The sequence below is a fragment of the Bufo gargarizans genome, chromosome 2, assembly GCF_014858855.1.
Source record: "Bufo gargarizans isolate SCDJY-AF-19 chromosome 2, ASM1485885v1, whole genome shotgun sequence".
NCBI lineage: Eukaryota > Metazoa > Chordata > Amphibia > Anura > Bufonidae > Bufo > Bufo gargarizans.
The window spans coordinates 168,946,534-168,959,102 of NC_058081.1; the positions used below are offsets into that span (position 1 = coordinate 168,946,534).

General features: G+C 44.0%; 1 protein-coding gene across 4 annotated transcripts in view; it reads right to left on the reverse strand.

The window, feature by feature from the left end:
• Window positions 1–12,569, reverse strand: part of NEDD4 (NEDD4 E3 ubiquitin protein ligase) — a 184,572-nt gene that overhangs the window by 68,751 nt on the left and 103,252 nt on the right. For all 4 annotated transcript variants that reach the window (XM_044279683.1, XM_044279682.1, XM_044279680.1 and 1 more), the window contains one exon: window positions 6,001–6,051. Coding sequence is in view for 3 of the 4 variants with exons in the window: in XM_044279682.1 (XP_044135617.1) it covers window positions 6,001–6,051 (51 nt within the window). In the remaining variant the exon portion in view is untranslated. The remainder of the gene's footprint in view (window positions 1–6,000; window positions 6,052–12,569) is intronic.

Sequence of the window (12,569 nt, forward strand, 5' to 3'; positions counted from 1 at the left end):
TGGTTCTTTTCGTCGGTTGGATCCAGCAAAGGAGCAGGCTTCACAGTGAGTACACCAAACACTACACTTTAGCCCCAGATCACCCCCCTGAACCCCAATTAACCCTTTGATCACCCCTGCCAATCACAAGTGAAAAGAAAAAAGTGATCAGTGCAAACTGTCACTTTTTTTTTTCCACTGGTATTGACAGTTAGGTTTCAGTATAGTTTAGGCCCCTTGGTTAGGTAGTTTAGGGATCGGTTAGCGCCCAGCCCACCACACCGCAGTCCGTTATTCGCTGATTAGCGTATCGCTAATCAGCATTTGTACTTTTATAGTATCTGGAAGTGATCAAACTGATCACGGTCAGATCTATAATTGTACTAGTGTCACTTTAGTTCGCCCTCCACCCAAAACGCAGTGTTTGACCGATCAGGCCTGATCGCTAGCCCACACGTGCGTTCGCCCACACCCGCCCCACCGCAGTGACAAAAAAATATTTTTTTTTGATCGCTGCACATTCACTTTACAAGCACTGCAGCGATAAAAAAAATCAGTTTTGATATTTTTTATCAACCGCAGCGGCCTCCGGTACTTCGCTAGCCTCCCCTTTGTAAGACAGGCTTGCTTTTTTTTCTTGGGTAGTCTCAGGGAATACCCCTAAATTTAGTTGCCCACATGTCTAACAGGGGGTATTCCTCTGAAGAGGCCTACAGGCTTCTGACCCAGTCGGATGAGGAGTGGGAACCCTCATCTGATGAATCCAGCGGGTCAGAATACGAACCTGTAGAAAGCAGTGGCTCTCTGACCCAAAGTTCGGACGAGGAGGCTGAGGTCCCTGATACCACCAGGCGTACCCGGCCCCGTGTCGCTAGACCACAGGTTGCGCAGGATCCGCTTCAAGAGCAGCAGAGTGGGGCTGGTGCTGTCGGATTACGTGGTGAGGCATACACCAGCAGCGCATCCCTTCCTGGACCTAGTACCAGCACTGCCGTACAACCTGGTGAAGTAGCGAGCACCAGAAGGGCAGTTGAAGCTGGTACGGTGGCACGTGCAGTAGTGACCCCGTCGCAGCGACCGCAAAGACGTGCCCGTAGAGCCCCTAGAATCCCAGAGGTGCTGGCAAACCCTGATTGGCAGTCCCCAACTTCAGCCGCACCTGTAGTTTTCCCTTTCACCGCCCAGTCTGGAGTTCGGGTTGAGACAGCTCAGATCGGTTCGGCCCTGGGATTTTTTGAGCTGTTCTTGACTGCGGAGCTCTTAGACTTAGTTGTGGCAGAAACAAATCGGTATGCCACACAATTTATAACCGCTAACCCGGGAAGCTATTATGCCCAGCCTTTCCGGTGGAAACCAGTACAAGTTTCTGAAATTAAAACTTTTCTGGGCCTCCTCCTCAACATGGGCCTGACAAAAAAGCATGAATTGCGGTCATATTGGTCCACAAACCCGATTCATCACATGCCCATGTTCTCTGCTGCTATGTCCAGGACACGATTTGAGGTCATCCTGCGTTTCCTGCACTTTAGTGATAACAGCACCTCCCGTCCCAGAGGCCACCCTGCTTTTGACCGGCTCCACAAAATTCAGCCCCTCATAGACCATTTCAACCTGAAATTTGCAGATTTGTATACCCCAGAGCAAAACATCTGCATAGACGAGTCCCTGATACATTTTACCGGGCGCCTTGGCTTCAAACAATACATCCCAAGCAAGCGCGCCCGGTATGGGGTCAAATTGTATAAGCTCTGTGAAATTGCCACAGGCTATACCCACAAATTTCGTGTCTATGAGGGAAAAGATCAGACCCTGGAGCCGGTCGGTTGCCCTGACTACCTGGGGAGCAGTGGGAAGACAGTTTGGGACTTGGTGTCACCCTTATTTGGCAAGGGGTACCATCTTTATGTGGACAATTTACATGCTCTCCTCCATTCACGCAGACACGACAATACAAATTGAGCGAGCAACCCGTGTCATTGAAAAGCCCCTCTCAGTCCACGACTATAACCTCCACATGGGAGGGGTGGACTTCAATGACCAGATGTTGTCTCCGTATTTAGTTTCCCGCAGAACCAGGTGCTGGTATAAGAAGGTGTCTGTATATTTAATTCAATTGGCTCTGTACAATAGTTTTGTTCTCTACAGTAAGGCTGGGAGAACTGGATCCTTCCTCAAATTTCAGGAAGAGATCTTCGAGAACCTCCTGTACCCAGGAGGTTCCGTGGCCCCATCCACCAGTGTAGTTAGCCGTCTACACGAGTGACATTTCCCCAATGTCGTTCCTGGTACCTCAACCCAACCGTCACCCCGAAAAAGATGTTGTGTCTGTAGCAGGAGTGGAATAAGGCGTGACACTCGCTATTTCTGTCCTGACTGTCCTGACCACCCTGCCCTATGCTTTGGAGAGTGTTTCTGGAAGTACCACTCACAGGTACACTATTAGCATAGGGATCATCTCACCAGGACAGGCACACAGGGCTATTAGGGCCCATTCACTCACACAGCTGCTGCAAACGTCTCCTTTCACCTGGGACAAAGTGCATAACACACTTCGCCACATCTTTGGGCGATTTGCGCTTTGCACATTGACCCATGGGGAAGGAGAGGTTTGTTCTATAAAGGTAAAAAAAACAAAAAAAACACCAGTAAGCAAAAAAGTTAATGTTCAGTTAAAAAAGTTAAAGTTTATATGTTCTGTTGCAAAGTTAATAAAATTATTGCGTTGCGGCCTGGTTTTTTGCTTTTTTTGTTTTTTTACCTTCCAGGTGGACCAACCGATCGATTAGCTGCAGCACTGATGTGCATTTTGACAGAAGCATTGCGCTGCTGTCAGATTACACGCAAGTCAGTGTATGTGGCGCTGCAAGACGAGATTTCTACTCTGCAGTAACAGATACGTTTGCCGATGCATACGAGCTGAGGAGGAGGCGGCGTTCCTATGCTTTGGCAAACACTTTGTATATAAAAAAAATAAAAAAATCCCGGCAATGATTTATTCATCCACATCGATTGATGTGAATGGAGAAATCTGGTTTGCCAGGGCATACGAGCTAAGTGGGTATGGATGTAGGGCGGAGCTCCTATGTCCTGGCAGACGCCTTTCCCCTCCATTTTTTTTTTTTGGCAGAGATTTTTTCATCCACATTGATCAATGCGAATGAAGAAATCTGAGCCGTTCATTTTTTTCTTTCAGCCCAGAGGCTGAACGGAAAAAAAAATCTCATTACCTGTATGCTCAATATAAGGAGAATAGCAGAAACTCCTAATGCTGGCCATACATGTAATGATTGCGGAGACCCTCAAATGCCAGGGCAGTACAAACACCCCACAACTGACCCCATTTTGGAAAGAAGACACCCCAAGGTATTTGCTGAGGGGCATATTGAGTCCATGAAAGATTTACATTTTTGTCCTAAGTTAGCGGAAAGTGAGACTTTGTGAGAAAAAATAAAATAAAAATCAATTTCCGCTAACTTATGCGAAAAAAAAAATATTCTATGAACTTGCCAGGCCCCTCATTGGATACCTTGGGGTGTCTTCTTTCCAAAGTGGGGTCACATGTGGGGTATTTATACTGCCCTGGCTTTTTAGGGGCCCTAAAGCGTGAGAAGAAGTCTGGGATCCAAATGTCTAAAAATGCCCTCCTAAAAGGAATTTGGGCACTTTTGCAGCCTAGATGCGCAAAAGTGTCACACATCTGGTATCGCCGTACTCAGGAGAAGCTGGGGAATGTGTTTTGGGGTGTCATTTTACATATACCCATGCTGGGTGAGATAAATATCTTGATCAAATGCCAACTTTGTATAAAAAAATTGGAAAAGTTGTCTTTTGCCAGGATATTTCTCTCACCCAGCATGGGTATATGTAAAATGACACCCCAAAACACATTCCCCAACTTCTCCTGAGTACGGCGATACCAGATGTGTGACACTTTTTTGATGCCAAGGTGGGCAAAGGGGCACATATTCCAAAGTGCACCTTTCGGATTTCGCAGGCCATTTTTTTACACATTTTGATTGCAAAGTACTTCTCACACATTTGGGCCCCTAAATTGCCAGGGCAGTATAACTACGCCACAAGTGACCCCATTTTGGAAAGAAGACACCCCAAGGTATTCCCTGAGGGGCATAGCGAGTTCCTAGAATTTTTAAATTTTTGTCGCAAGTTAGTGGAATATGAGACTTTGTAAGGAAAAAAGAGAGAAAAAAAAAATCATCATTTTCCGCTAACTTGTGACAAAAAAAAAAAATTCTAGGAACTCGCTGTGCCCCTCACGACATACCTTGGGGTGTCTTCTTTCCAAAATGGGGTCATTTGTGGGGTTTTTCTACTGTCTGGGCATTGTAGAACCTCAGGAATCATGACAGGTGCTCAGAAAGTCAGAGCTGCTTCAAAAAGCGGAAATTCACATTTTTGTACCATAGTGTGTAAACGCTATAACTTTTACCCAAACCATTTTTTTTTTGCCCAAATTTTTTTTTTATCAAAGACATGTAGAACAATAAATTTGGCGAAAAATTTATTTATGGATGTCGGTTTTTTTGCAAAATTTTACAGCTGAAAGTGAAAAATGTCATTTTTTTTGCAAAAAAATCATTACATTTTGATTAATAACAAAAAAAGTAAAAATGTCAGCAGCAATGAAATTACACCAAATGAAAGCTCCATTAGTGAGAAGAAAAGGAGGTAAAATTCATTTGGGTGGTAAGTTGCATGACCGAACGATAAACGGTGAAAGGAGTGTAGTGCCGAAGTGTAAAAAGTGCTCTGGTCATGAAGGGGGTTTCAGCTAGCGGGGCTGAAGTGGTTAATCACATTTTATTAAATTTCTTGGGGGAAGTGAAGCGACGAAAAATAAATTGCAAATCACAACTGACCACTGCAACAGAGGGGTTAAATATCTGACTGATGAACATATAGCCGCTTCCTTCTTCGGTCCTACTGGTCATGTGACCACTGGGGGTCAAGAGTCGGTGGAGCTAGCTGGACCTTATTAGACCCAGATCAGTTATGCAGAGAAGATATACTGTCCTGTACAACTTTCTGGGGGCTGTAATCCCCAGCTACAGGATAAATCAGCAATGTTAATAACAATTATTTTAAAAAACACAACAACGTTAAATGCCCTGAAAGGTCTTGTATGACCGCTTCAGGGCACAAAATGTAAAAAATTAAATAAAAAACAAAAAATATATAAAGTGTAAAGAAAACAAAAAAGCCATCACATGCTGCTTCGAGCCCCGTCCCCAACAGCCATAACCCATACATCCCATATTTGTTACGGAAAGGTAGCATCATTTTTTTTTTTTTTTTTTTTTAAAACCCCCCCAAAAAAATTGATATAAAAATAAAGCCTCATGTGTCACTGAAAGAAAAGAGGAAAAATTGTTTACATAACCGAATAGAATAAAATGTCCCTAGTCAGGAATGGGGTTAAATGGCCCGGTCTTTAAGTGGTTAAATGTAGAAATAACACTAGCGGTCTCAAATTCAGTGTCAACTGTCTGTGCCCCGCATACCAATATGTACACAGCGGCAAAACAGTTACTGAAACTGTAACATATGCTAGATAAGTCTACTAATTGGAGAGGCTTACTGGTAAACCAAACTAGGATGCCTGCTATAAAATGTAGATTGTAATGCAGTCATAGCCATAAACACTCAGTGAAACGCCTGCCTGGCAGCACATCCAGTCTACATCTCTTACTGTAAGTTAACCGCTTCCCCACATGATGAGCTGGCTGCGTGCAAGAACAATGCAAAGCACTTGGCAACGTTGGCGTCCGTCGGCTAACAACCGGTTAATAATTTTCAGATTTACAAAGCCAGATACCCTGCCGTATTCTCAGTAGCAGAGCTTCAAACCCAACTGTTCTGGCAGGCTTGCTTTGTACTTGAACGGAGCACACATATCAACTTTAATGGTCTCATATAAATGAAGAAAAGCAAGCTAGCTTGTGATCAACAGATTAGGGTTACAGAGAACAGAACGTCAACAGCTGGGAGGAGAACAGCACATACCGGTAACTGGTAGAGAGGAATATCCACTTGACCAAGAAAGTCATCTCTGGTCTACAAATGAAAAAGAGCAGCTGTTAGAAAATGAAGAAATAACATTACATTCAGTGGCAGAGCGCAACTGGATCAACATCATTTTACACGATTATTAATATTCTGCACTCACATAAATTAGTTACAACTTAGACATTTATGAATATCCAGGCGGCCAACTCCGTTCTACACACCTTTAGGCTGAGTTCACACGAGCGTGACAGATTAGGTCCGGATGCGTTCAGGATGCGTTCAGTTAAACTCGCACCATTTTGCAAGCAAGTTCAGTCAGTTTTGGCTGCAATTGCGTTTAGTTGTTCAGTTTTTTTCCGTGCGGGTGCAATGCGTTTTGATGCTTTTTTCACGCGCGTGATAAAAAACTGAAGGTTTACAAACAACATCTCCTAGCAACCATCAGTGAAAAGCGCATTGCATCCGCACTTGCTTGCAGATGCAATGCGTTATTAACGCAGCCCCATTCACTTCTATGGAGCCAGGGCTGCGTGAAAAACGCAGAATATAGAACATGCTGCGATTTTAAAGCATTGCAGAAGTGATGCATGAAAAAAAATGCTCATGTGCACAGCCCCATTGAAATGAATGGGTCAGGATTCAGTGCAGGTGCAATGCGTTCACCTACTGCATTGCACCCGCGCGGAAATCTCGCCCGTGTGAACTCAGCCTTAAACTCCCAATAAGTTTCATTTTTTTTAAAGGGAAAATGTCAAGTCTTTTGCACCTAACCAGTCACCAAGCCTTTATTACATGACCTGATACTGTTTTTAAGCATGCAAAATGTAATCTAGTGAAAAAAATATAAAATAAACCTTAGCAATAAAAAAAAAAAACCCTAATAAGCTAACAGCATGCAACAGTAATGCCATTTGATTGCTTCCTCCCATATAAGGGCCCAATCGTTTCCAACTAGGGCCAGTAATAACTCCCCACGTGTGAGGCCTCCTACACACAAACGTGTGCGCCGTATTGCGGACCACTTTTGCGGACTACTTTTGCGGATCCGCAATACACTGTGCCGTTCCGTGGGCATTCCGCATCACGGATGCGGACCCATTCACTTCAATGGGTCTGCAAATCCGGAGATTCGAAATGGTGCGGAACAGAAGCACGGAACAGAACCCTACGGAAGCACTATGGAGTGCTTCCGTGGGGTTTTGTCCTGTACTTCCGTCCCGGACTATGCTCGTGCATTGCGGCCCGCAGCACGACCACGGGGCGCACGCGTTCGTGTGCAAGAGGTCTAAGGCTACGTATGCCATGAGTTTTTTTTTTTTTTTTTTTTGCGGATCTATTGAAATGAATGGGTACACATCCTATCCGCGAAAAAACTAACGGACATAGAAACAAAACAACATTCGTGTGCATGTAGCCTAAAACTAAGTCAGGCCACATGCACACGACCGTATGTATTCTGTGATCTGCAAACTGCGGATCCACAAAATACAGATACAGTCCATATAGCATCCGCATTTTTTGCAGACCTATTGTGGGTCCGTAGTCCACATTTTGTAGCCAAGTAAAGGACATGTTCCATCTTTTTGCAGAGCGGAGAAACTGATCAGGATGCAGAATGCCAAAAGGCGAAATCTGGTCTGGACATCAATGCATGAATGACTCTTGGACATGTTCTGACTACGGCTTCTGATTTTCTGGAGCATGTAATAGGTTAAAAATCAGAATAGACGTGCCAGGAAAAAACTGCAAAACTGAATTTTGTGTCACAGCATTATAATGAAAAGTGTAAAAATCAGCAAAATGAATAAACCAACTATCTTCTAAGCAACCGCAACACTCCATGGCTTTTATCTGGCAATCAACTAATCTGGTTATAAAAATAGATACACACAAGGGAAGCAGTGGTCTCCTGAAGTATATGAAATGTGGTGGGCGGCGCAAAGCCCCTCCCGTTAAGCTGCACCCCATTTCGACAGCATTTTGGAAAAGTGCCAATAAGCAAATTATGCTGCACATATGGTGTGTGCCAGAATTTGGGACTTTACACCATATTAACGGCAGAACGTGTTTCATAAATGTCCCTCAGTGATAGAGTCATAGTTGGATTGGTTGAAAAAAAGACACGGGTCCATCAGGTTCAACATTTCTAAGATCGATTATTAGACAATTATAACCCCCAGTACCACTTACTATTAGATAAGTATCTAGCCCTTTCTTAAATCCTGACATAGTACCTGCCATTACTACCTCTTGGGAAGGGTAGGTCATAGTTTAACTACTCTGACTGTAAAGAATCCTTTCATGTATTATTGTCTAAATCACCTTTCCTCCACATGCAAAGAATGAGCCCTGATTCTTTGTAAAGTCCTGTGCCAGTTCTCCGTAGTGATACATGCTATCACATATATACATGATCAGCTCTAAAGCGCTGAACTATTCCAGCTATCATTTTTCAGAAGGCCTTTTTTGAACACAAGCTGCAACCCCTTTTCCTTTCCACCATTTGCGATGAATCTCCCGCACTGGGGCAGATTTACTACCATTGTTATGCCAGAATTCCAATGTCAGCTGCGACATGATTTTAGACGCAAGTCAATTTAGAAAAATTATTGAATTGTGCCAAAATGAACAAATGTTCTTTGAAAAGTATCTGGTAAAGGGGTACAAATTCACCAAAACAGTGGTCTAAAGTATACCCCATAAAAAGTAGTATAAAGAAGGGAAAAAAATATATCAATTATTCACACAGCGTGCACATCTTCTGACCATCTGGTCTAAGTTTATGTTGTCTAATAGACAGAATAAGTAATTCTGCCTCATTGTGTTCAGTATAAACATCATGGGGGTTTATTAATACTGACTAAGGCCTCATGCACACGACCGTTTTGGTCGCAATCCGAGCCGCAGTTTTGGTGGCTCGGGTGCGGACCCATTCATTTCAATGGGGCTGCATACGTTGCTCCGTTCCTTGGCCCCGCAAAAAATACATAACATATCCTATTCTTGTCCGTTTTGTGGACAAGAATAGGCATTACTACAATGGGCCACCCGTTCCGCAAATTGAGGAAGGCATACGGGAGGCTTCAGTTTTTTGCAGATCCGCGGTTTGCGGACTTAAAAAAACTGAACCGTCGTGTGCATGAGGCTTTAAGGAGAGTTTTCAGGCAGATGATTTGTAAAAAACAAACAAACTGAAAATAAAATAAACTTACAATAACAAAGAAGCTTTAGGCGTCGTTCACATCTCAGTTTGGACACAGGAGCCTGTCAGATCCTGTACTTTACAGCCGGATCCCCACCGAAACGGAGATGTGAATGCAGCTTTACTCATCCCACCATCAGAGCCTGCTGCTCCAGTCCTCTCTTCTCTCCACCTTCCTGTCCCAACTGGACTCATTGGAAACGCCAGTAAAGGTCCACTCAGCTAGTCACTGGCTGAAGCTAGTCACCATTAAGCGGACCTTTTCTGGCACTTCTGTCAAGCAGAGCCTGGACATAGTAGCTGCAGAGGTGAGGATCTATGGATTTCTTTGTGATCTTATAGCCTTTCCAGCCTGCCTGAAAAATGTAGACAGCTTAAAACTAGACTAGGCAGATGACGCTCCAAAGGTTATTAGAACAGCACACACGGAGGACGTTTCTGCCACTATTGTAGCATAAAAAAGTCCCAAATTATAGCGCACACCATATTTGCACCATAATTTGAAACTTTTTGAGGTTCGACACTTTTCTTAAGTGGTGGGAAAACAGGGTGGAGCTTTGCACAGCTCGATGGATTTAAGGTACTTTCACACTAGCGTTATTCTTTTCCAGCACCGAATTCCGTCCTAGGGGCTCAATACCGGAAAGGAACTGATCAGGCATATCCCCATGCATTCTGAATGGAGAGTAATCAGTTCAGGATGCATCAGGATGTCTTCAGTTCAGTCATTTTGACTTTTCAGGACGGAAATCATACCGCAGCATGCTACGGTTTTATCTCCGTCCAAAATTCTGGAACACTTGCCGGAATGCCGGATCCGGCCCCGAGTGTTCTGGCAAAACTGATCCGTTTTTGCGGTCCGCGCATGCTCAGAAAACAAAAAATTTGAAAAAATTAAATAAAAATGCCGGATCCGTTTTTCTGGATGACACCGGAGAGACGGATCCGCCATTTCAATGCATTTGTCAGACGGATCAGGATTCTGATCTGTCTGACAAATGCCATTAGTTTGCACACGTTTTGACGGAATCCTCTGTCACAAGTGTGAAAGTACCCTTACCATAACTTATACCTGAAACTAGCGTTATAGCTGAAGTCTACGCCAGCCCCTAGTTGGCGTAGATTTCAGTTTTTGGTACACAGACTGCCAGACTTGCGACTAATTTGTCAACAGGCAAAAGATAGAACATAGACATTTTTTACACAGAAAAAAAAAAAAAGACAATCAGATTCGCAAAGTGCGGAACGCACACCATCGGTATCTGTGTTAAGCAGATCCGCAATTTGCTGTGAGGCCTCATTCACACAAACTTAAGCAAACCGTGCCCCTGCTGTGGAACAAAAACTGTGGTCCGCAATGCACAGGCACCAGCCGTGTGAATCCTATATTGCAGCCATGGATTTGAATGGGTCCGCGATCTGCAATATACGGAAAAGATAGGACACATGTCCTATCTTTTGCTGTGCGGAGACACGGACCTAAAAGGCCACAGAATCACTTCCTAGTGCTTCCGATCCATGCCTTCGCTCCGACAACTTGTGCCTGTCCACAGTACGGGCACGGGCGGCTTATGGTAGTGTGAATGTAGTAAATTGTGGCGCATGCCATTAATAAATCTGGTGCATTTTAGGTCTCCTCCTAGCTAGTTGTCAAAACTGTCTCAAGTCTCAACTGTACACGTTTTACATGTGGACTCCTTAGAGCATCTGCAGGGGATTTCACTCTACGCATTGCATTGAGGTCAATATCCATGCAGATTTAACTCAGATTTTGAAGCATGGGAATGAGATTTGCTGCTACTGTAAATGGAACGGACTTACCACCAACAATTCTGTGGCATATCCATCCTGTGTGGACACTGTACACTAATAGACATACTACTCATTATTTAAAGAACTGTATGGGTCCAGCCAAATACCTCATTCATAGAACACTTCCTCTACTGTATATAAACTGTACAGAACAGGCTTTTCTGTGCCTGGTCCGTGTTCCTCTGGGTGTAGCCTGACTTCGTGGTGTTGTGGAGTGTCACACAAAGGTTAGAGTGTTAGGAAGGAGCATTAAAGCTGGAGCCGAATCTCACTGAGGTCTAGGGCTCCTCAGAACAAGTTCCCTCCAGTCTTGTAATAACTGCTGAGCTAGTGTTTTAGAAGTGGTTGAGGGAGCAGATGCATTCCTGCCCAGGAAGCCCATCATAGATATTCAATGGACTCATTTACTCATCTGAGTACAGAAACTGTTCACCTTTTAAAGAGTTACCAAAAGGCAGAGGTGCTAGAGGTAAAGATGTATAAAAAAAAAAAAAAAAAATATGTCAGAGGGTGGTGGGGGCTAACTACAGCAGATCTGCTTGGGCTCCATTCACACATCCGCAATTCCGTTCCGCATTTTGCGGAACGGAATCGCGGACCCATTCATTTCTATGGGGCCACACAACTTCCGGGTCCGCAATTCCGATCCTGAAAAAAATAGAACATGTCCTATTCTTGTCCGCAAAATAGGCATATTCTCTTAGTGCCGGCAATGTGCGGTCCGCAAAATGCGGAACGCACATTGCCGCTGTCAGTGTTCCGCAAAACACACACTGATGTTTGAATGGACCCTTAAATGAGAAGGTCCACATAGTCAACTATAGAAGAGGACAAAGCATGATTTTAATTAAAATTACAATGTGCAAATGTAAATATAAGGCCTCATGCACACAACAGTATGTTTGGTCTGCATTTTTTGCAGATCAGATGTGGAACCATTCATTTTAATGGGGCTGCAAAAAATGTGCTGTCCGCATTCGTATTTTCGTTCCGTGGCCCTGCAAAAAAGATATAACAAGTCCTAGTGTTCTCCGTAGGAGTTGAAAAGAAATGTCAGCAAGCACAATTTGTGGACTGCAAAACGGATATGTCCGTGTGCATGAACCTAAGGCCTTATGCACACGGCCGTTATGCGTTTTGCGGTCCGCAAAACACGGCTGGCGTCCGCAATTTGCAGAACGGCACGGACAGCCTTTAATATAACTGCCTATTCTTGTCCGCAAAGCACGGCCAAGAATAGGACAGGTTATATTTTTTTGCTGACCACAGAACGGAGCAACGGATGCGCATCTCTTGCGGCCCCATTGAAGTGAATGGCTCCGCATCCGAGCCGCCAAAACGGCGGCTCGGATGCGGACCAAAACAACAGCCGTGTGCATGAGGCCTAAAGTATATAAATCACTGATGCAACTATGAGTGGGCTATAGAAGATGTGGATTTGCAATTAAAAAAGTATTAAAAATAAAAGGCTCAGCACAAAGATTTTAGGAGGAATTTATGATGAGGGGAATTACTGGTCAGTTTTTCTTTGCATTGATATTAACACTTTTAT